At 43.7% G+C, this 24,977-nt stretch overlaps 2 protein-coding genes across 8 annotated transcripts in view; one reads left to right on the top strand and one right to left on the bottom strand.

Moving 5' to 3' along the window:
- The window catches only part of MTA3 (metastasis associated 1 family member 3), a 217,352-nt gene extending 213,361 nt beyond the window's left edge, over positions 1-3,991 (bottom strand). For 3 of the 6 annotated variants that reach the window (XR_003524570.2, XM_027621295.2, XM_027621296.2), the window contains exon 1: positions 2,274-2,461. Coding sequence is in view for 4 of the 6 variants with exons in the window: in XM_027621295.2 (XP_027477096.1) it covers positions 2,274-2,387 (114 nt within the window). In the remaining 2 variants the exon portion in view is untranslated. Of the gene's footprint in view, positions 1-2,273; positions 3,124-3,904 lie in introns of those variants that run through there. The other 3 variants (XM_027621301.2, XM_027621297.2, XM_027621300.1) reach the window with 3 other exon arrangements.
- The window catches only part of KCNG3 (potassium voltage-gated channel modifier subfamily G member 3), a 45,576-nt gene continuing 24,433 nt past the window's right edge, over positions 3,835-24,977 (top strand). The window contains exon 1 of one of the 2 annotated variants that reach the window (XM_027621306.2): positions 3,835-4,472. In XM_027621306.2, coding sequence (XP_027477107.2) covers positions 3,841-4,472 — 632 coding nt within the window. In that variant the 5' untranslated portion in view covers positions 3,835-3,840. Of the gene's footprint in view, positions 4,506-24,977 lie in introns of both variants that reach the window. The other variant, XM_027621305.2, reaches the window with a different exon arrangement.

Raw genomic sequence — 24,977 nt, 5'->3', positions numbered from 1 at the left:
TTTTTGATGTTTTAGGTTACTATTTGTGATCGGTCACATTTTCAGATGCATTGATTTGTATTTATTTTAGAACCCAGGAATGAGAATGAGCATGGCTTGATTGCGCTAGGGAAAGCACACCCGGAGTATGATTTTGCCAGGATCATGCACTGAGCTGTATACCACCATCGCATCACCTCATGCAACCCTCATATCACCGTGTGCTATACCTATTACCTCCATTCTACGGATGAGAAAACTGAGGCTCAAAGAATTTGCTCCAGGTCACTTAGTGAGTAAGTTGTGCAGGCAGAATCTGAATCTAGGGAGGGCCCTAATAACCAATTTGGACGCCATTATACAGACAGTTTGTAATTCTACAGTTTTACAGTCCTTTTAGGTTCTGAACTGGGGAACGGCTTGATGAGAATGAACAGAAGGAAGAGCTGCCTGGTGGCATAGTACAGGATTCACAGAGGGAGGAAAGAACGGGAGTGCTGCCAAGAGATCAGATGGAAGGTTGTGGCAGCAAGACTGGCCCTGGAGATGGGAGGGACCAGAGTCTGGAAGTAGAAAACTTTGTTCCAGCCTAGTCTCTACCATGATGCTGCTAAGGGGAACCGAACCACCTCTCCCAAGTTACAGCCACATCTCGGTAAGGAAAACTTGTTACTTCCCTAAATAAAGCTTGATAAATTGAGACTAGAAAATCTCTCGGTTCTTTCAAATTCTAAAATTCTGCTTGGTGCCTTTAAATTTTAATGCATTCTAAAGATTTATATATGAAGGCCCCAAATGTCATCCAGAATCCAGAAAAGAATTTAGATGAAATGATTCTCAACATAATCTTCTCAAAGTACAAAGGAATACAATTTTTAATAATTCTAAGAAGAGTTTTTAAGAATACTTTCTAAACCTGATTATATTGAGACAAGCCAATCATTTCTGCATCTCACTGTTTGTGTAAGAACATGATTTTTTGGGGAAAAAAACCATGATTTGGGTATTGCTACTGCAGTAGTGGTTGATGATATTAAAATCAAATAAACATATTACTCTTGAAACAAATGAAGTTATTTAAACCTATCTCTCTAAGAAATTTTATGAAAATATACCTAGGAGGCACAAATTATCATCAAATTAATTTTTTTTCTAAGCTCAAATTTAATTTAAAATGTGATATTTCTTCAACTGGTTTAATCAAGACTTTAAAGGGATTTTAGAGAACACAGGAAATAAATATAACGGAGCAAATAATCAACAAAATAGTTGTTCTGTGTTCTGTTGCTGTGATGCTTCTATAAAGTATTTTTAACAACTCCCTGAGGAACTGGCTCCTGCTGGTGTGAAGCCAGGCTCTTCTCTCCGCTCACATCTGCAAACTTTTCTCCATCCTCATATCCTATAACAAATCCATTTTCAAGCCCTGCTCAGTCCTTGGCCCCAGTGTTTCTCAAAACTGACCCTTGCTCCAAAAAAAAAAAAAAAAAAAGAGAGAGAGAAATAAAGAAAGAACTGACCCTTCCTCTTGTACAAAGATTTGGGGGTGGGGTTCCCAATCCTGAGTTGCAAAAATGGTTTTCTGCATAGAATAAACTAAAGGGCAAAAGAATCTTTCTGATTAGAGCTTTCATCAAGCCATTTCTATTATTAAAACCTTCAGGCATCCCATTACTTATACTTTGAAATCTAAATTCTGCTGTCGAGATCCGGGTCCTCTGAGCCAAGCAAATGCATTAGCTTTCTTTAAAGACTAATCCTTTACATCTGAGATTCGGCTATTTGGAGTGCTTTTCTGCTCTTTCTCTCTGCCAGCTCATGACCATCACCTCCTTCCATTCTATCTTGAAACTCATTTCCTTCAGGATGTTTTCCTGGTTTAGTAGCTACTTTGCAAATAAACAACTTTTGTTTTTGAGCTTTTAATCACATTAAGTGCTTTAAGATAAGTTATCCAAGTCAAGGGATAAACAACATATAGAGATTTCCATTCTTTAAGAAACCACCCAGAGTGATTTTACTTTGAGAGGAGGGACAGCACTTCAATTTTTAGGTGTCTGCTTTTTAAGCTAGGAATCTGCAATAGAATCAAAGCAAAATGACTCTTTATGGTGACCTCTAGTGGGCACGGGACAATCCTACAAAATTATGAAAAGTGAAGGGCAAAGTAAAACCCTCCCCAGTAACCAGCTGGGTTACTCTGAGGTCAGATGACCGCATCCCATCCCACCCCACCCCTATTTTTTCCTTCCAGCATTTGTTTTGCATTTAACATAGTTTGCCTTAAAACTCACCTGTTTCGCCTCTGGCGGGCACGGCGCGGGCTGGGCTGCCGGTGTCGGGTGTCGTGTGAATTGATGGCAGCAGTTTAAAATAATCCCTGCCAACGGAACCCACTCCCTGGGCATCGACCGGAGCGCAGGGCAATTCGCTCTGAGGAGCCTTTAAAGGGCTTTTCGAGCTCCGAGAGCCAGAGCTGCAGCCGGCTCTGGGGTGCATCGGGGAAATCAAGACATAATGAAAAGGAGGACGCAGACGAAGGCTACGGGAAAATTCTGTTCTTGCCAGTGGCAGAGCGATTCTCCCCGCTTTCACCCACTCTACAGGAAGCGTCACGGGGGGGGTGGTCCAGACGCGCTACACGAAGGCGCCCTTTTAGGACCCGCGCCCCAGAAAGCAGGGGCTGGGGCCGCTCCACCCCCGCCCCCGGGAGGACAGACGGGAGGGCGACACCAAGCCTGGGTGCTGGGGTGTGTGGCCGCCTTCGGAGCACGCGGTACGTGGGTCTCCGCGCCGCGGGAGGAAAAGCAAGTCGGCAAGAAAAGCAATTGCTGGGGCGCCTTCTCTGAGAAATCCCTTAGGGCGGTCTCAGAAACCGAGCTGAGTTCCGGATAGTTTCTGGAAAAAGCTCTCCAAACGCCGTCTGTCCCCGCCCCTCAAATCCTGCACCCCAGTCCTCACCCCTCCTTACTCTTCGGTCGCTTCCCTTTGGGGGGGCTGGCTGTTAAAAGGACCCTCGGCAGCTGCCCAAGTCACCCGTGAGGGCCCGGGGCTGCACGCGGGAACAGGCACACTGGCCGCGGGGCTCCCCATTGCTCCCTTCCCCGCCCCGCGGACCCCTCCTGGCCGCGGCGGGCGGGAGCGGAGTGGGAGGACCGCGTCACGAGGCGGGGAGCCCGAGGTCCAGGGCGGGGCGCTGGGGAATCCCAGCCGAGCGAGCCCGGGAGGTGCGGGCGCGGGTGGGAAGAGGAGGGCGGCGCGCGGAGGGAGGTGAGCCGAGCGGAGCCGGGAGGCGAGGAGGGGGGAACCGCGAGGAGGCCCCGCCCCCGCCTCGCGGAACCGGCTCTCCGCCGCCTCGGAATCCGCTCACTTTGCCTCTCGCCTCTGGACGGCGGCGGGGCGGTTGCAGGAGCGGCGGCCAGAGGGAGCGCCGGGGACTGGGAGCCATCCCGCATCCGCGTCTCCTCCCGGCGCCCGCACCCCTCGTGGGGGGGGCGCGCCAGCGTTTGAAAGGACACCCCGGCCTCACAGGGGGCATCCCCGGGCGCTGACAGCCTCGTTCTCGGCCAGTGGGCGCGCAGCGTTGGCGCCTGAGGGGACTCCCCGGCCACCTGCAGGTACCACCGCGCCGAGGGAGAGTCGCTAGCAGCAACGCTGGGCCGCCGAGGACGCTGGAGCCGAGGGGTCTCCGGGCCAGCGAAGGGCAGGGGCAGAGACCGCAGCCAGAGCCGGCCCGCCAGCCCGCTGGCCCCGACGGCGCGCTCCCCTATCCGCCAACTGCAGCCAGGCCCCGAGCGGCGGCCGGGGGTGGGGGGGGCGGCGGCGGCGGCCTCGGGCTTCGGGGCTGCGGGGCGGCCAGCCATGACCTTCGGGCGCAGCGGGGCGGCCTCGGTGGTACTGAACGTGGGCGGCGCCCGGTACTCACTGTCCCGGGAGCTGCTGAAGGACTTCCCGCTGCGCCGCGTGAGCCGGCTGCACGGCTGCCGCTCGGAGCGCGACGTGCTCGAGGTGTGCGACGACTACGACCGCGAGCGCAACGAGTACTTCTTCGACCGGCACTCGGAGGCCTTCGGCTTCATCCTGCTCTACGTGCGCGGCCACGGCAAGCTGCGCTTCGCGCCGCGGATGTGCGAGCTCTCCTTCTACAACGAGATGATCTACTGGGGCCTGGAGGGCGCGCACCTAGAATACTGCTGCCAGCGCCGCCTCGACGACCGCATGTCCGACACCTACACCTTCTACTCGGCCGACGAGCCGGGCGCGCTGGGCCGCGACGAGGCGCGACCCGGCGGTGCCGACGCGGCCCACTCCAGGCGCTGGCTCGAGCGCATGCGGCGGACCTTCGAGGAGCCTACGTCGTCGCTGGCCGCGCAGATCCTGGCCAGCGTGTCGGTCATATTCGTGATCGTGTCCATGGTGGTGCTGTGTGCCAGCACGCTGCCCGACTGGCGCGCCGCGGCGGCCGACAACCGCAGCCTGGATGACCGGAGCAGGTACTCCGCCGGCCCTGGGAGGGAGCCCTCCGGGTAGGACGCACTGCTTCTCTGCCCGTCCCGTCCGTCCTGTCGCGTCTGTCCATTCCGTCCGTCGGTCGCGTCTCCGTCCTGTTTGTCTCCGGGCTGCCGAGCCAGGCCGGGTTCCGGGCCTAGCGAGGCCAGCCAGGGGACGGGTTGGCCCTCACTTCCCGCTCCTATTTTCCTGGCACCAGGCAGCTGTGGTCCGTACACTAGACTATTCTCTTGACGGCGAATCGCCAGGCATGGGGAAGGCAGGTAGAGATAAACAAGCCTCACATCTTTTACTTTTTTTTTTTAAATTTACTTTTGAGCAAATAGAAACCAGTTAACCAGATGTCCCTAAACTTTTATTGTTAGTATTCAACAATTTAACCTTGGGCTAAGAGCAACTTGAATTATTTGCCAATTTTTGGTGGTGTTTGAAAAGATGAAGTTGGTTATGGTGAAATATGGTCTACTATATACAGGCCACAAATTGTATACACTTTGCATAATATGTACTTTAATGGAATTATTAGATTCTAAAGGAAATTAACTTAACGATAGACTCTAAATAATGGATGTCTGTGCCCTTTTCTCTTTTCTTTTCCGATGGAGTTAGCAAAGCACCTGTCCATCGTTTGGTACCAAAGATAGACACTGTGACTTTCAGAAGGATCTTCAGTATGGGGAGGGAAAAAAATCACTACCTTGGAAAAGAAGAAACATTTAAACTGCCCCAAATCCTGAAACAGTATTGGAGTAGTTAATAGTTTTTTCTTTTCAGTTTATTAGGATGAAAGAAAATATTTTAATCTTTACTTTTATCGTGTTTACCTTTCAGTAGAGATAGCATACTTCTGTTTTTAGTACTGGTGAGTTTATTTTGCATGTTTGGTAGGAAGAATAAACAGTAAAGTTGGATTTCAAGGCAGACAGTCTCTTTGGGCCCAAACACAAAATTGTATATTCTGTTTTAATTTTGATGCTGTTTTTTAAATTTTTTATTCACTTAAAAATTTTTTTATTTATTTGGGGGAGAGAGAGAGCACAAGTGTGGGGAGAGGCAGAGGGAGAGGGACAAGCAGATTCTCCGCTGAGCAGGGAGCCCCATGTGGGGGCTCCATCCCAGAACACTGAGATACCATGACCTGAGCCGAAGTCAGACACTTAACCAGCAGAGCCACCCAGGTGCCCCTTGGATACTGTTTTAAGAGGCTCCCCCTCCATTCATTTTTATTGGTTTTATTTATTTATTTTTCCTCCATTCATTTTTAAAATTAGGTTGTGCCTGATAATCTTTTCCTGATAGACAGGTACATGTTTCCAATGATATTATGTGTCTTGAGATTGCAGTGCATTACTTGCACATAATATTCTTCCTTTGGAGAGTGAAGATTGTTTTTTAATCTAAGAGGTAAATAAAATTGTCTAGTTCCACAGAGTCCATTACTGATACATTGATATCTTGGCATGAAATCCAAGATACATGCTTTAAAAGGAAATTCATTAGTAAACTAATTTTGTTTAATGTATTCTGTTCTGAGTTTTTGATTTACAGATAAGAATTACTTATTTAGTATTCCATCAGTACAATGAAATGAATTTATATATCTAAATACATAAGTGCCCTTGATTCTTTTAGAGGACCATAGGAAAATGAGCCATAACTCGGCTTGAAATGATTCACTAGTAATTGTGGAATTCTAAGGTTAGTGAAAAGTTCAAGCTACATTAGCAAAGGAAACAGGAGAATTGAGTTAGACTTCCCGGGACTGCAAAAGAAGTGAAGGAAGAAGAGGAATGCTTGATTTGTGTATATGTATTTTATATATGCATGTAATAATCCAAGTCAGAACTGTTTCCTAGATACCCAGATATTTCAGGCAAAAGCATGTTTTTCTTGGCTTAAAGGTCCTGTTTTAAGGTTTACTCTCCAAGTGTAGGTATATGAAAACCAACCTCTGTAATCCCAAACAGATAAGCTGAAGGATGAGTGAGCAGCTGAGGAGGCTGGAAGTCACAGAGGGAGCCTCCCATAGGCCTCCTCCAGCTGATAGGGCCTCTACACTGGCACTTTGGCAATAGTCTCTCAAACCCTGCTTGCTTGTAGTTGCTGAAATTAGTCTTTTTAAAACATTATTCTGATCATCTGACCATATTTGGCATCTACAAGATAAAGCCAAAACTTTTTCCTTGGCTTTTAAGGCTCTTTATGGTTTCACCCCAATCTGCCTTTCTTTTTTTTTTCCCTTTTCTTTTTTTTAATTTAATTTTATTTTTTTAAAGATTTTATTTATTTATTTGATAGAGAGAGACAGCGAGAGAGGGAACACAAGCAGGGGGAGTGGGAGAGGGAGAAGCAGGCTTCCCGCCGAGCAGGGAGCCCGATGCGGGGCTCAATCCCAGGACCCTGGGATCATGAGCTGAGCTGAAGGCAGATGCTTAATGACTGAGCCACCCAGGCGCCCCTCCCCTTTTCTTTTTAAAAAAAGATTTTATTTATTTATTTGACAGAGAGAGAGAGAGAACAAGCAGAGGGAGCAGCAGAGGGAAAGGGAGAAGCAGGCTCCATGTTGAGCAGGGAACCAGATGTGGGCTCGATCCCAGGACCCTGGGATCATGACCTGAGCTGAAGGCAGACGCTTAACTGACTGAGCCACCCAGGTGCCCCCACAATCTGCCTTTCTTGACTTATCCCGTCATCATTTGCAAGCATCTTTTTTGAGTATCTGCTGTGTTCAAGGCACTGTTAGTATTCCAAATATTGTAACTTTTTTTTTTAAAAATAAATGGTGTTAAGTTGATGACACAGGAATCAGAGGCACAACTGATCAACTATTGAGTTGTTCTGGCACACAATTTGGCCTTCAAAGTGGAGGAGATGGATGGAAACAAGTGATCTTTGGAAGGTTGCAGAGGTTGTATACTGCCCAACAGTGGTGGTGGGGAGGTGTCATTTATATGAACTGTAGTGTTCACAATCTTTACAACTATGTGTGCCCCGTCTGAGAACATAATAAGGAATATTTTCCAGGTAAAAGGAAGAGCAGGGGCATAGGCATGAAATTTGCATATTAGAGAGTGTGAGTCCAGTGATGGAGTGAGAGGTGGATAGAGAGCAGATGTTAGAAGGCCTCCAATGAGAAAGAATGATTTTATTTGTAGGCAGTAAGCTGTTGGCACATTTGAGGTGAGTGGGTTATGCATATAAAATAACAAATGTCATGAGTTGTGTACTGTGAATTGGGATGGTGAAGATGGGAAACAGGAGGATGAGTTTGGAGATCTTTGCAGAGGGAGGGAATGAGGGTGTGGGTTGTATTGAGGTGGTTAGAATGGAAAAGAAATGACCACTCTGGGAAATATTAGGAAGACTCATAATAAATCCAGGGCATTGGAAGGATACAGGCAGGCGTCAGGGACTGATTATGTGGGCTTCCAGGAGCTAGGAACACTCCCAACCACTTGCAGCCTCCGTTTGTCCAAACTGGTCTGCTCACTTGTTCCTGAACCACTCCAGTGTTCCTTACTGTGCAGTCCCTTGCCTATTGAAATTGGATCATCCATCAAGCCCAACTCAGATTCTGTTTCTTTTTTGAAGCTTTTCCTGCCTGCCTTAATAGATGTGATGTTTTCTTTGAATTTCTTGAGGGATTGCTTATTTGTACTATGTATTTACTGTCTATAATATCCTTCCTAGCATGGTAGTTATTTTTTCATATAAACATGTCCTAGCTCCTAAACTAGATGAAACAAAAAGCCCTAGAAGGCAGCTGAATGCTCCTATACTATTTATTATGACAGCATCTTTTAGAAAAAAATTATTATTCTGGCACAATAAATTCTACTGTTTATATTACAATTTAGAATATAACCTTCCAGGAATATATCTTCTGTTGCATAAATAGAAGAGCTGTCTGACGTAAGGCCTTGGATTTCAGCTGGTGGAACTCGTAGTTGAGGAGGATGGGATCTTGTGCTAGAAATGAGGAAAAAAAGTTTTAAATCAAAGAATGATTATCAGGTACTGATTGTGGAAAAGGAATAAAGACAAGCATAGCATTTTTTTCATTAAACTTTGAAATTTTAGAATAGCATAGAATCTCAAGTTTGGAAGAAATCTTGAGAGGTCTTCCAGATCAATAATTTGAAAGCTTTTTGTGTATGAATGTGACCCTTTTAAATTGATATGTTCTGAGGGTTAATAATCATATAAATAACAGCTTAAAGTCCAAAAGCTACACAAACAAGCCTTTCTCCATCTCCTGGGTATTTAGTTCTTTTCCCTAGATGTAACCAAAGTTGTTTGTATTCTATGTGTCATTTTAGAGACATTCTATGTATTTGCAAGCATATCATATATATTTACAGAACCACAACAAAACCAGTGCAATAATACTGTCCTGAAACTTGCTTTTTAAACTAACCAACATGCCATGGAGATTGTTCTGTATGAGTGTATAAAGAGCTACCAAATTCTTTTATGCAGCTGCATAATATTCCACTGTATGAATGTCCCATAACTTTTGGACATTTATGTTATCTCATCTATAGAAATGCTTTAGTGAATATCCTGTATGTGTACATTATTTTTGCCTTTGCTCATAGGATAAATTCCTGAAAGTTAAGACATAGGCTCAAAGGGCATGTGCATTTGTAATTTGCATAGATAATTCCAAATAGTTCTCCAAAAAGATGATGTCATTTTATGCTCCTGCCAGCAAGGTGTGGAAGGACATGCTTTTTCAAATGCCATAAGTGTTGTGATACTTCTGATCTTTTTTTTTTTTTTTCTTGATACTTCTGATCTTTACCATACCATACTGGAGAAATATCTATCTAGTAGCTTTAATTTATTTTTGCCTTACTATTTTTTTAACATATACTGAAATGTAATATAAACACACAATCCTGTAATATTTGATGTCAGAAAATACATTAGGGACAACTTTCAAATCATCCCAGCTTTTGTACAGTTGGACCTTCTACCATAAGCAGATTTTAGTTATTTTTTTATTCTGGTGACTGTGCCCAGCAGTGTGGCTGCAGGGGCACATGAGATGAGGTCCCTCCTCATGCAGTCGGTGGGCTGGTGGTGATAGCAGGAAGGGAGGACAGACCGCAAAGGAAGCAAATAAACAAGAATTTCAGATCGTGAAGGGAAATCAAATAGGGTGTACAGGTATAGAGTGCAGCAGGAGTGTCCTTTGCATAGGATGTGAGGAGGTGACATGAGTGGAGACCTGAACGATGAGGAAGACCCAGCCTTGGAGGAAGGAGGGAAGAGTGTTCTTGACAGAGGGAACAGCAAAGGCAGAAACTCTGGGATGACAGTGAGCTTGGCTTGTCACCAGAATGGAAGGAAAAGCCCATGTGGGCTAGCAGTTAGTCCAAGGGCAAGAGAGGGTTAGATGAGATTCCAGGGGAGGCAGAGACCTATCAGGCTCGGCCTGTGTGCCATGGGAAGGAGTTTGGATTTTCTTCCAAGTGGGGCAGGAAAGCCTTTGGAAGGTTTTAAAGCAGAGGAAAGATACCATCTGATGTGGTTTCAAAACACCGGTGACCACTGGGTGGAGAATGAAGCAGGGGCAACAGCAGATGTAGCAAGACCCGACAGGTCAGAGAATATGGGACTTGATTAGGGGAGTAGCAGTGGAGATGGTGAGAAGTCATTGGATTCAGGTAGATATGTGGGTCTTTATCATGTTCCTAATGGTGACTCATCCACTGGTACTAGGAAAAGATCTTAATGAAGCAGTTAGAGCTACTGGCTGTTGGGGTCCCTCCTGCTGAACTGGCTTGGCCCACATGTCATGAGCTGGGAATCCAGTTGTTTTCTACAGGGTCTGCTTCTCATTTGGGGGGGTATTGTGAGGAGAAGGATCTGGAGAAGGGATCTTTCGAGAGTCAGTGGGAGAGGGCTCGTTAACCATTTTCCTTTCTGTACAACCCAAACCATCTCGTCAAGAGGACTTCTGGTAAAGATCTTTGGTAAATGCATTCACAGCCTTCACTAATGAACAGTTCTGGTAATCTTAGAATGCTGGTGGTCTTACTGTTTGGTAAGACAAACTACAGATTTTTCAGGCAGTTCGCCTTCCAGGACCATTGAGGTCTGACATTGCCAAGGAGATGAATGTTTTTTTTGGCATTTTAACATACAGGCATACTCTTTTTTTTTAAACTTTATTTATTTATTTATTTATTTATTTATTTATTTATTTATTATCTCTACACCCAACAGTGGGGCTTGACTCAAAATCCCCGAGATCAAGTCGCATGCTCTTCTGACTGAGCCAGCCAGGCACCCCGACATACTCATATTTTAAAATCGCTCAGTGTTGCTAGCCTGTGCCATAAAAAGAGGCTCTTTGCTAGTCAAAATTTTGAGGAAGGTGGGTCAGATTCAAAGTACTTATCCCTTTTACTTTTTGGTCCCTTTTGCCTCTGAACTTCTGTCCCCTCAGCCAGTCTCAGCTGTAGTGTTCTCTTTTGAGTTTTAAATCTCTTTATTGTGCAAAGTCTTGCTGTAATTTTAATTTGTTCTTTAGAAATTCTAAAAGTTGCTTCATGTTGGAATTTTGATCTTTAATTTGTATTGCTTTGTGTTGTGGTAGTGAGACTCTGAGGAGATGTAAAGATGTTCAAGTTTTTTGCAATGTTATTTTTAGCCCAAGTTTAAAAAATGAAATACATAATGAAAATGAAACACCAGGTGATGGAAATTTAAAAATCAAGTGTATTACTTCTGTTGCCTACTAGGTCAATATTACATGAATTCAGTAGGTTTTTAAGTACTTTAAAAATAAAAAGCAATATTTGAAACTGAAGATGAAAGTCTCAGTGCTTTTACTTTGCAGATAAGGTGGATATTTTCAGAAGCTGGTAATTAATAGATCTCTGATAGGATTGAACATAACCGTGAATCTCAGTTAAATTCTGTTCTTACACAGTGGACTGTTTTAATATGTGTACAGGGTTTTTCTATCTGCTGCCAATTTTAGAATTCAATGGAAACTTTCGTCAGTACCCCTTTTTTAATCAAGGTGCCTTTTTTCTCCCTTAGTAAGCAAGTGATTTTCAATGTTATTCTTTTTTTTTTTCTTTTAATGAAAACTTTGCTCACTGAAAAAAGTATGGTTCTAAGTATTGTGAAGTCAAGAGTAAATATGCCCTTTTCTCCTCAGTCCCATTACCCCATTTCTGGGTATTCTTTCCAGAAATGCACATATAAACCTACACACACATTTGTATGTGTATAAATTATATATACATATTATATAGAACTTTTTTTTTAAAGATTTTATTTATTTGACAGAGACACAGTGAGAGAGGGAACACAAGCAGGGGGAGTGGGAGAGGGAGAAGCAGGCTTCCTGAGGAGCAGGGAGCCCGATGCGGGGCTCAATCCCAGGACCCTGGGATCATGACCTGAGCCGAAGGCAGACGCTTAACGACTGAGCCACCCAGGCACCCCTATATAGAACTTTTTAAAGATTTATTTATTTTAGAGAGAGAGAGAGCAAGGGTGTGCACAAGCAGGGGGAGGGGCATAGGGAGAGGGAGAAGGAGCGGGAAAGCAGATTCCCCGCTGAGCAGGGAGCCCATAGCAGGCCGATCTCAACACCCTGAGATCATGACCCTAGTGGAAACCAGGAGTCCAAGGCTCAACTGACTGAGCCACCCAGGCTCCCCTTATATTATACAGATATTTAAAAAAATTTATAACTGGGATTGTTCTATAATCTTATTTGCTTTTTTCTCAATATCTTGGAACTCTTTCCATATCAGTTGATACGAATCTTCCTCATTCTTTTGAAAATCTGTACAGTGTTCTATTGTATGGATGGGCCACAATTCAGTTCAACAAGCATCTGTCCTGTTAATAACAGTGATGGCTTGGGTGCCTGGGTGGCTCAGTTGGTTAAGCGACTGCCTTCGGCTCAGGCCATGATCCTGGAGTCCCGGGATCGAGTCCCACATCGGGCTTCCTGCTCAGCGGGGAGTCTGCTTCTCCCTCTGACCCTCTTCCCTCTCGTGCTTTCTATCTGTCATTCTCTCTCTCTCAAATAAATAAAATCTTTAAAAAAAATAACAGTGATGGCTTTCATAATAATATTTATTTAATATTTAATATATGCTAGCCGCTTAAGTTTTTACATGTATTTTGTCATCTGAGTCTCCTAACAATCCTGTGAGGTGGCACTGTTACTATCCCCATTTTATGACTGAGATTTGGATAGGTGAAGGGCTATGTCAGTTCACAGAGTGGGTAAGTGGTGACCTGGTGTTTGATTCCCACATCCCTGCTCCACACTGCTGTGCAATGTTTGGTTTGACTCCTGTTTTTCAAAAATGCAAAGAGTGGGCACCTGGGTGGCTCAGTTGTTAAGGGTCTGCCTTTGGCTCAGGTCATGATCCCAGGGTCCTGGGTTCGAGCCCCGCATCGGACTCCCTGCCGAGCAGGGAGTCTGCATCTCCCTCTGCCTCTCCCCCTGCTTGTGTTCCCTCTCTGTCAAAGAAAGAAAGAGAGAGAGAGAGAGAGAGAGAGAGAAAGAAAGAAATCTTTTTAAAAAATGCATACAGTGGTACAGAACTATCTTTTTTTTTTTTAAAGATTTTATTTATTCATTTGAGAGAGAATGAGAGAGAGAGCACATGGGGGGGGGGAGGGTCAGAGGGAGAAGCAGACCTGATGCGGGACTTGATCCTGGGACTCCAGGATTATGACCTGAGCCGAAGGCAGCCACTTAACCAACTGAGCCACCCGGGTACCCTGAACTATCTTTTTCATATATCTTTGCAAATTGGTGTGAGTATACATGTTTGATAAACTCTAAGGTGGAAAAATAGCTGGATCAAGAGGATTGTGTTTATTTTATTTTATTTTTTTTAAAGATTTTATTCATTTGACAGAGAGAGAGAGACACAGTGAGAGAGGGAACACAAGCAGGGGGCGTGGGAGAGGGAGAAGCAGGCTTCCCAAGGAGCAGGGAGCCCGACTCGGGGCTCGATCCCAGGACTCTGGGATCGTGACCTGAGCCACCCAGGCGCCCCAAGAGGATTGTGTTTAAAGAAATTTTTTTGATACATATTACCCAGTTTCCCCCTAAACTATGAAATTTCAGCATTACTGTTTATTCATAATAGTGACTATAATAATAATAAGCAATTAATAATCAATAGAATGCTATAATTAATAACATTTATTAGCAAAGATTTGGAAATCACTGCCTTTTAAAATATATAATGGCTTTATCGAGATATAACTAATATACTGTTGAACTTTCCTTTAAAGGGTACAATTCAGTGAACTTTAGTATATTCACAGAGTGGTACAAGTATCATCATCCATACCACTTTATTTTTTTATTTTTTTAAAAGATTTTATTTATTTATTTGACACACAGAGAGAGATAGCGAGAGAGAGAGAGAGAGAGAGAGGGAGAGAGGGAGAGAGCACAAGCAGGGGGAGCGGCAGGCAGAGGGGGAAGCAGGCTTCCTGCATGAGCAGGGAGTCCCACGTGGGGCTCGATCCCAGGACCCTGGGATCATGACCTGAGCTGAAGGCAGTGGTTTAACCAACTGAGCCACCCAGGCGCCCCCCCATCCATACCACTTTAAGCATTATGTCTTGATGGTGTGTTTGAAGGAGTATAAAATGTGTTAGAAAGCTGGAGCCCGTGAATGGCTAAGAAAGAAACCCAGGCATTTTGGCTGAGCAGATGAATCAGATGAAGCAATAGGCAAAACATTTCTGTTTGAATGCATTCATTCATTCATGAACTGGTGGGTTCTTTTGGAGTGTTTGGAACAGCTATACATACTTAAGTGATTTTCTTCGCCTGTGAGCAAGGACTCCTCAGCTTTTACTCCACTGGTGAAGAGAAGTGTATAATTGAGGCAATCATCTGACTTTCTCAGGCAAAAAAAAAAAAAAAATGTCAAAAGGAAAACGTTATGGTGGAAAGAATCCGGGACTCCCACATCAGGAGGCCTCCCTCGAGTTAATTCATTACCTTCCTCTGGGCCTGTACCCTCATCAGGGAAGAGTCAATGAGAGAATGAAGACTGAGCCCTCAGCAGGAATCCAAACTTCCTTAGTTCTTTATCTTTCCCTGTACTGGGCCCCTTCTCACAGTCTCTCTTTACTTGAGGTTGCTTGTGAACGTCTTAGCTCCCTTTTAGTCTACAGGTTCTTTGAGAACAGAAATTCTGTGCTTCATCACGTGTAGTTCAATGCCTTGCACATGGGTAGTCACTCAGCATGTATTTTAAATGAATTATACATGTGAAAGAACCATGCAAATATAATAGCATTTTATCTTTTTTTTAAGATTTTATTTTCACGTAATCTCTACACCCAACATAGGGCTCCAGCTCACAACCCCGAGATCAAGAGCCGCACACTCTACTGACTGAGCCAGCCAGGTGCCCCACATTTTCATTTTTGATTGAAAAATGTGTATTTATAAGTTGCTTTCAACCTATGAGCAGATTATATTTTAAGAAATCAATTGCAAAATGGTTTTATGGTGTCCCATTCATTGATTCATAAAATTTGACAAATATTTATTGATACCCATTTATTATTATTCTGGGTGCTGGGGATAAGGCAGGGAGCAAAACAGAGTCCCTGTCCTCAAGAACCATCTACTCTCATAAATAAATATATAGCAGATAGTGATAAGTGCTGTGAAGAAACAAAGCAGAATGAGGGGTTTATAGAGTGTGAGCCACGGGTCCTGAAAGTCCTGTCTGATCAGGTGATGGATGTCTGAACAAGGCCTGGGAGGGATGCAGGAGGCAGCCATGAAAGTATCTGGCCGAGAGAGTTCCAAGCATAGGGCATGTAAGCACAAACCTTTGAGGCGGGTGTGCCCTTGGTCTCCTGGAGGAACAGCAAGGAAGCAGAGTGGTAGGGAATTGGGGGTGATGGTGACAGTGACAATGGGAGAATGTAGTTCGTTCATTTATTTATTTGTTTATTTATTTATTTAACAGAGAGAGATAGCAAGAGAGAACGAGCACAAGCAGGGGGAGTGGCAGGCAGAGGGAGAAGCAGCCTCCCCGCTGAGCAAGGAGGCTGATTTGGGCCTCAATCCCAGGACCCTGGGATCATGACCCATGCCAAAGGCAAGACGCTTAACCGACTAAGCCACCCATAAGAATGTAGTTCTTGTAGAGCCTTACAGGTACACTAGCTAATAGAATTTACTTACTTACTTACTTACTTACTTATTTATTTTTAGAGAAGGGGAGGTGTGGGGAGGGGCAGAGGGAGAATGAGAGAGAGATTAGCAGGCTCCATGCCCAGCTCGGAGCCCAATGTGGGGATCGATCTCACGACACTGAGATCATGACCTGAGCCGAAATCAAGAGTTGGATGCTTAACTGACGGAGCCACCCAGGTGCCCTAGGCACCCCTGATTTAATTTTAAATTTTAAAAGCTCACTCTGGCTCCGGTATAGAGGACAGACTCCAGGAGGCAAGGGTGGAACCAGTGAGGCCAGTTAGGACCACCATTACACCTAATACTCAAAGCGCTGCCTAGAGTCCTGTGTCCAGGCCGCTAGCTGCCATGTTGATCTGGGTTGTGGTGGCAGGGTTTCCTTTTTCATTTTCTGGGTAGAGAAATTATTGTAGTCGGTAACATTTGCCTCTGACATCGTCATAGGACCAGGATCTCTGCTGTTCCTCACACTCCGTTGCAGGACTGGCGGCCTGGAGTGATGGTGAGCAGACTGTGGCCCACAGACAGCTCAGGCCCACTGCCTGTTTTGTACAGCCCCTGAGCTAGGAATGGTTTTTACACTTTCATCTTTTATTTTTATTATTATTTTTAAAGATTTCATTTTTAAGCGATCTCTACATCCAATGTGGGGCTCGAACCCATAACCCAGAGATCAAGAGTTGCATGCTTTTCTGACTGAGCCAGCCAGGTGCCCCACTTGTTACACTTTTAAAACGGTGGAAAAATAATCAAAAGAAGCATACTGTTTTATGACTCGTGAAAATTATCTGACATGCGAGTTTCAGTGTCCATAAATAGAGTTTTATTGGAGCACAGCCAGGCTCATTTGTTTACATGTTGCAGCTTCCTTGCTGCTTCCGTGGAGTTGAAGGGTTGCAACAGAGACAATGTGGCCTGCAAAGCCTGAAATAGTCACTGTCTGGCTCTTTACAGGAAAGGCTTGCCAATCCTTGGTCTAGAATGGTCTTGTCATGGGTTTGGGCCTGTCCAGCTGTGTGCCCTCAAGCACATTCCTTCTCTGAGCCTTGGTGCGTCCCCCTTTGTAAAGTAAGAGTAGCAGATAGAGAGGGTCAAGATGGGTTCCTCTAAACCAGCTGGATGCCAGATGCTGCCCTCGGATCTCAGAGAGGCCCACCCTGACTCACGGATTGTTCTGTTTTCCCAAGATACTTCCCCTAACCAGAGCTCATTATTCCATCATAAGAGCTCTGGTACAGCAGGGACTTTTATGAGTATTTACAGTTGGTGTGGGAAATCAAGTATTTAAAAGTTAGGGACTGTGTGTGAATTTCAGATTAAAGATTTAGATTTACCAGCGCACTCTGCACTGATGCATGTGAGAAGTGGCTGGGGATGGGTGGGTGACCAAAACTGGGATTCGCACGGTGTCGGTCCTGTTAAATCCGGGACTGCATTGATGTAACAGATTAAAAGGTTACGATTGTGTAGGAAATAGAATGGGAAGGACATTTCAAAAAAGGAAGTGAGTCATATCTGTTAATACAGGGTATAACGCAGTTGGCCTTGAGGCCTAATCAGCTTGGTGTGCAGTAGCTTCCTGTATAGTGAGGTGAGACCAGAAGGTGAAACGGTCCTGCTGTAGAAGGGACGCTGATGTGGCAGCAGAACCAGAGCCATCTGGGGTGTCGTGCAAGGGCCTCCGGTGCAGCGTCATTGACGTCCAGGGAAGACCCCGTGTTCCCCGAATGCCAGGCGCAAGAACACGGTGGAGGGGGGCAGTGGCGCCAAACGGTGTTAGTAGTATTCTCCGCCACCATGTACTCACAGCTAAAAAAGAAAAAAAAAGTGTCATCAGGAATGCCCTTGACATTGCAGTCAAAATTATTGCTTTTATTACAGCTGATCCTTGAGTGTATATTTTTAAGTATCTTCTGGGATGAAATGGGAAGTTGCAGAAGGCAATTCTGCCGCACAGGGAAGCACCGGCTGTCTCGAGGGAGAGTACGTGTACAGTTGGATGAGTTGCAAGCTGTACTAGCAGCTTTTTTCCAGAAACAACATTTTTATTTGAAAGAACGACCGACAAACGGTGGCTATTCAGGCTTGAGTACATGGTGTAGCAGACATTTTCCCATAAACAAGCAAGGTGAGTCTGTCGCTTCAAGGAAAACAGCAGGACAGTATTTGTTGCCAATGATAAAATGTAGAGCTTTTTTTTTTTTTAAAGATTTTATTTATTTATTAGAGAGAGAGAGAGCTAGGGGAGGAGGGAGGGGCAGAGGGAGAGGGAGAAGCAGATGCCCCGCTGAGCAGGGAGCCCAACTCGGGGCTCCATTCCAGGACCCTGAGATCATGACCTGAGCCGAAGTTGGGGGCTTAACCAACTGAGCTGCCCAGGTGCCCTTAAAATTAGAGCTTTCAAGTAAAAATTAGGCGCTCAGAAAACTCAGATTTGCCACTGTGCACTTGCTGGCTTCCTGGCTCATAACTTTTCTGATGAGATTAGTAGCGATATTAATAACTATGACTTTTAAAATATAGAATGAGATGTGTTAACATTTGGAAGATCTGCATAATTCAGTAACCAGTACATCCTAAATGACCCAACACCTGATGTTACAACACCATGCAAAAGATCCATCCTGGGTATCTGAGGGACAAGGGGTTTTGATGTTACTGAATACCAAAAGTTCAGTGACAAGAGTTGTTTCCACGTTGCAGCTAACCTTGAGAAAACTGCCACTTTTCTTGAGTTTTGGGGTAGTATCAAAGAAGCATATTCACAATTAACAGAAAAGGTTATTAAATAATCTTTCTTTTTCCAACGACATATTTTTGTAAGGCTAAATTCTCTTTATATTCTTCGAAACAACATAGCACAACATATTGAATGCAGAAACATGAAAATTTAGCTGTCCTATATATATTTTTCAATTCTCTCTCTCCTTCCTTCTCTCTCTTCCTTTTTTCCCCTTTCTTTTTGTCTTAGAATTCAAAAGTGGAGAAGGTTGTCAATGCATTTACATATAATTTGAATTGAAAAAAATAAATCCATCTGTTCCTTAAGAAAGTACATCTGATTTGAATGATTGGTTTAACAGTGAAGATTGACTTCGTGGATTCAGTTACGTGATGGGCATGTTCCAAAAGCTGAATGAGATAAGTTTGCAGTTCCTAGGTTTTGATGAAAATATACTTAAAGCACGTAAGATATAAATATTTAATTTAAAGTGTTGTATTGTCGGGGTGCCTGTCTGGCTCAGTTGGAAGAGCATGCGACTCTTGATCTCCGGGGTCATGAGTTTGAGCCCCACATTGGGGTTAGAGAGTACTAAAGTAAATAAATAAGTGAATAAATAAAATAAAATGTTGTATTGACAAAGATGTATTGAAATATTTTAATATCCCAACCTTCTCTAATATTACCAGATTTAGGGCTGGTTTCTGAAAGTAGAGGAGTAATTGCTGTATTTGGCATAAATCTTGGTCTAAGTGCTTTTTTTAATGCGGTACCTCCCAGGAAGTAAGAAAGTGAGTGATACTAATGATGGGCAACGAATCCTTTTGTAGGTTAAGTGGTTGTCAATTTTGCTTTCCACATATTTGAAGAATATAATTGATTCCATAGTAGATTATTATTATTTTTTAAAGATTTTATTTATTTATTAGAGAGAGAGAATAAGAGAGAGAGAGAGAGCACAAGAGGGAGGAGGGTCAGAGGGAGAAGCAGACTCTCTGCTGATCAGGGAGCCCGATGCGGGACTCGATCCCGGGACTCCAGGATCATGACCTGAGCCGAAGGCAGTTGCTTAACCGACTGAGCCACCCTGGCGCCCTATTATTATTATTATTATTATTATTATTATTATTTTAAAAGATTTTATTTATTTATTTGACAGAGAGACACAGCGAGAGAGGGAACACAAGCAGGGGGAGTGGGAGAGGGAGAAGCAGGCTTCCCACCGAGCAGGGAGCCCGATGTGGGGCTCGATCCCAGGACCCGAGATCATGACCCGAGCCGAAGGCAGATGCCTAACGACTGAGCCACCCAGGCACCCCCACAGTAGATTATTAAAAACAATTTTTTCCAATTTTACAAATATCAAACCTGTAGGAAAGTTGCAAGAATAATACAAAGATTAGCCTCTCTCTATCTATAATTACTATTAATTTGAGAGTTGGTTGCAAACATCTTGACACTTCGTCCTTAAATACGTAAGCATGTATCTTCTAAAAACAAGGATGGGTGCCTGGGTGGCTCAGTTGGTTAAGCGACTGCCTTCGGCTCAGGTCATGATCCTGGAGTCCCGGGATCAAGTCCCATGTCGGGCTCCCTGCTTGGCGGGGAGTCTACTTCTCCCTCTGACCCTTCCCCCCCATGCTTTCTCTCTCTCATTCTCTCTCTCTAATAAATAAATAAAATTTTTAAAAAAATAATAAAAATAAAAACGAACATTTTACCATCTAACAATACAGTGATCACACTCAGGATATTATTTAACATTGAAGTTTTTGGAGACTCTAGGCCAGTTGTTTTATAGATGTCCCTTAATTTGAACTTGCCTGACGGTCTCATAATTATTTTTTAAGATCTTTTTTTTTTTAAAGATTTTATTTATTTGACAGAGAGAAACACAGTGAGAGAGGGAACACAAGCAGGGGGAGTGGGAGAGGGAGAAGCAGACCTCTCGCAGAGCAGGGAGCCCGATGGAGGGCTCCATCCCAGGACCCCAGGATCATGACCTGAGCCAGAGGCAGACACTTAACGACTGAGCCACCCAGGCGCCCCTTTTTTTAAGATCTTATTTATTAGAGAAAGATAGTGCACGCGCTAGCATGAGTGCATGCACTGTCTCGCGCAAGTGGGGGTTAGGACAGAGGGACAAGTGGACTCCCTACTGAGCCTGGGGCCCAACTTGGGGCTCCATTCCAGGACCCTGAGATCATGACCTGAACTGAGCCACCCAGATGCCCCTGATGGTCTCATAATTATATTCAAGTCAAACCTTCCCTCTAGAAATACTATGTAGATGTAAAAATAATTTTTTTTAAAGATTTCATTTTTAAGTAATCTCTACAGCCAGTTTGGGGCTTGAACTCACAGCCCTGAGATCAAGAATTGCATGCTCTGCAGGTCATACTGACCAGGTCAGTAAGTCAAGAGAGCATCACGAAGTGTCAGGAAACGAGAGTGGTCGCAGATGGGGCATCATGTTAAGTGACTGGCTGGCCGACTGAGCCAGCCAGATGCCCCTGTAAAAAGAATTTTTGATGATAGATGATAATAGATCAAAATGTGATATTTTTTGCATACACTTGAAAGGAGGTAAAAGAATCAAATAACATTCCTATAATACAACTTCTTCCATTTTCCTCTACTTGTTTAAATAAGAATCCTCAAGGGCACCTGGGTGGCTCAGTCAAGACTTCGGCTTGGGTCATGATTCCAGGGTCCCAGGATCGAGCCCCATGTCGGTCTTCCTGCTCAGCGGGGATTCTGCTGCTCCCTCTCCCTCTGCTCCTCTCCGGGCACATGCTCACTCTCTTGCTCACTCTCAAGTAAATAAATAAAATCTTAAAAAAAAAAGAATTCTCAGCCTGTTTATGTGTAAAAACAAAAATAGGAAAAGAAATGATGCTGATCTATGTCATTCTACCATGACATGATTAGAAATACTCATTTATTAATTTGGATTAAATTATCCACCTGCTACAAAGACATGAACTAAGTGAAAAGAAAAGAAACCTATCAGTTTCATTAAAAGATAAAGTTCAAATAAAATTTTACTTTTTGTTGTATGTTGAACTTTGTATTGACAATGAAAAAAATTAGCACAAATTACAGGAAATTAAATTACAGATTCAATGGAAATTAAGAAAATTAAGATATAAGCATTTTTTGTTATCTCAGCGATGTATGATATGATGTTTAAATTTTTTTCAAGCATTAGAAATATATTACATCAGAGCAAAATTATGTGAAAGAAGCAGAATGGAAATATAAGTTTTATGAGAAAAAGTAACAATGTAAACTTTCTGTTAAAGGAGAGTTTGTTGGTGTATTTTTTTAATGAAAGTTGGTGGGTTGTTATCAAAACACTACAGTATTTAGATTCATTGGGTAATTTTTTTAAAGTGAGGTAACCATTTCATTTTATAAATGTCAGTATTTGCAACATGCCAGAATTTGCATGCTTTTTAACTATTTTAACTTAAAAATTATTGTGTCAACATAAAAATGTCCCAGGGAGATAATATAGCTTTTCTAAATTCTTTCCGGAGTCACATGAGCAAAATGTTTGGGAACCCCTGTGCTTGTGTGAGTTAGAGGCAAGGTGAGAGCTGCCGGGATGGTTTGGGGGGACCACGTTGTTAGAGGTCAGTAAGTCAAGGGAGCATCACAAAGTGTCAGGAAACGAGAGTGGTCGCAGATGGGGCATCATGTTAAGTGACTTTATAGGAAGGGGACAGGATGCCAAGGAGCATTTAAATCTTAAATAACAATACTGAAACAACTGGAAGACAACACTAAGCTTTTGGATTTTATATAATCCCTCTTCATAGAACACTTCATGACGGGGTTTTACCTACCCCTTTATTCATTTACTAACAATGTGCATTGACTTCTAATCACCAAAGATATAATTGTATGATATGATGTAATACGTTTTGAAGAGAAACAGAAACACTTTCTTTTTTGTCGCTTTAAAGCAAAAACTCTGAGGCAGCATGGGTAGTCTGCGTGTCATCTTGTGAGCACCTTCGCATATGTTCAAGGTGGGAGTCGGTGAAATAAATATTACAGAGCTGCCCAATATATGCCCAGCAACATGTGATTTGCTTTATTTATTTTATTTTATTTTTAAAGATTTTTATTTTTAAGTAATCTGTACATCAACATGAGGCTCGAACCTAAAGCCCCGAGGTCAAGAGTTGCGTGCTCTACCGCCTCAGCCAGCCAGGCGCCCCATGAATTGCTTTATTTAGACAAAGGACTCCAAGGTTATTAGTATGTCAGGTTACAGGTTAGGCGATCGAGCAGTCAAGTGACTAACTGCAGCTGCAGGTCACCAGAATGTTAAAGCATTGGGAGTCACCCGAGTCTGATTCCAGAGCTTGTGTGCTTGGGGGAAACTCCACTGTGTTCTGTGCCATGCAGCTCTGCGTCTGGGAATGTAGGGGAGGTGTAGAGACCTTTGACTCATGTGTCAGGAACCAAACTAAGGACCATGTTGAATTTAATTGATAGTTACTTTTATCTGTCATTTAAATAAATGGAAGTCAACGAAAAAGCAGAATATTTCAGTCTCTATAAAGATAAAAAATAAGTTTTACTAGCTAACAGTACAATATACAACGGGCTTTTATTATTTTATTATTTTTTAAAGATTTTTTTATATATTCATTTGAGAGAGAGAGAGCCAGCAAGAGCATGAGCAGGGTGGAGGGGGCAGAGGGAGAAGCAGATTGCCTGCTGAGCAGGGAGCCCCACATGGGGCTGGATCCCAGGACCCTGAGATCATGACCTGAGCCGAAGGCAGATGCTTAACTGAGCCACCCAGGCGCCCCTACAGTGGGCTTTTATTTTTTATTTTTTTAAAGATTTTATTTAGGGCACCTGGGTGGCTCAGTTGGTTAAGCGACTGCCTTCGGCTCAGGTCATGATCCTGGAGTCCCAGGATCGAGTCCCGCGTCGGGCTCCCTGCTCAGCAGGGAGTCTGCTTCTCCCTCTGACCCTCCCCCTCTCATGTACTCTCTCTCTCTCTCATTCTCACTCTCTCAAAATAAATAATAAATAAATCTTTAAAGATTTTATTTATTTAGTAGGGAGAGAGAGAGGAAGCACAAGCAGGGGGAGTGGCAGGCAGAAGGAGAAGCAGACTCCTTGCTGAGCAGGGAGCCCGATGTGGGACTCGATCCCAGGACCCTGAGATCACGAGCCGAAGGCAGATGCTTAACCGACTGAGCCACCCAGGTGTCCCTACAGTGGGCTTTTAAACACATGGTCCCTCTTTCTCAATTAATCTGTGTAGTTTATTTAAATTTTGTTTTTTGCTCTGAGGATTTTTTTTTTTATATATAAGAGACCATTGAAAATAAAGGAAAATTTAAGCATTAAAAAAATATAGAATTCCTGGGGCGCCTGAGTGGCTTGGGCAGTTGGGTGTCTGACTCTTTTTTTTTTAATTTTTTTATTTATTTGACAGAGAGAGACACAGCAAGAGAGGGAACACAAGCAGAGGGAGTGGGAGAGGGAGAAGCAGGCTTCCCGCCGAGCAGGGAGCCCGATGTGGGGCTCGATCCCAGGACCCTGGGATCATGACCTCAGCCAAAGGCAGACACTTAACAACTGAGCCACCCAGGTGCCTGACTCTTGATTTTTGGCTCAGGTCATGATCAGGGTGGTGAGATCCAGCAGGCTCTGTGCTCAGCAAGGAATCTGCTTGAAGAGTCTCTCCCTCTGCCCCTCCCCCCACACACATATGAGTGCAAGCACACTCTCTCTCTCTAATAAATAAATAAATCATTTAAAAAAAGGTAGAATTCCTTATGCCAATCAAAATGTGTTTTCCTGGAACACAACTACCAATAACTTAAGCAGAACAAATCAATCTGAAATAAAAGAAACACATGTTTTATGCAAAGGTAGTAGAGGAAATTATACATAAAACAATGATCAAGTCTTTCAAGCATGGAAAAAAGTATAGAGGGTAGTACACCCAACACTTGTGTACCTACCACTCAAGAATAAAGCATAAAAAGTACAGCTGAAGTCCACTGGGTGCCCCTTTGCTGTTGGAATCCCTTCCTTCTCCACAGAAATAGCCACTTCCCTGACTTTGGTGTTACTGTTTCCACACATTTAAAAATACTGTTTCTGTGTTTGTACATACATGTATGTAGCTACACATGAAATAGTGTTGTTTTGCGCACTTAAAACCATTTTTCTAAATGGTATCATCAGTGGCATCTGCAGCTTGCCTTTTGAGCTCCCATTTACATTTTTGGGATTTGTGCCTGTTGGTATCTATAGCTGTGGCCCCTCTTTCATTTTAACCGTAATATTGCCAGCATTGATTTATTTGTTCTTCCCTCAGTGGAAAGTTAGCCTTTACTGTAGTGCTGCACCGAATAGTTTTGTTTATGTCTCCATACACGGGTAGGAGAATTGCTTTAACGTGTCTACCTGGGACTGGAGTTTCTATATTGAAAGGTATGCACATCTCCCCTGTATGTTGCTAATAGCTTTCCAGAGTAGTTGCACTGATTTATTCCCTTACCG

Source organism: Zalophus californianus, chromosome 8 (genome assembly GCF_009762305.2).
Source record: "Zalophus californianus isolate mZalCal1 chromosome 8, mZalCal1.pri.v2, whole genome shotgun sequence".
Lineage (NCBI taxonomy): Eukaryota > Metazoa > Chordata > Mammalia > Carnivora > Otariidae > Zalophus > Zalophus californianus.
This window is presented reverse-complemented; position numbering and strand designations above follow the sequence as displayed.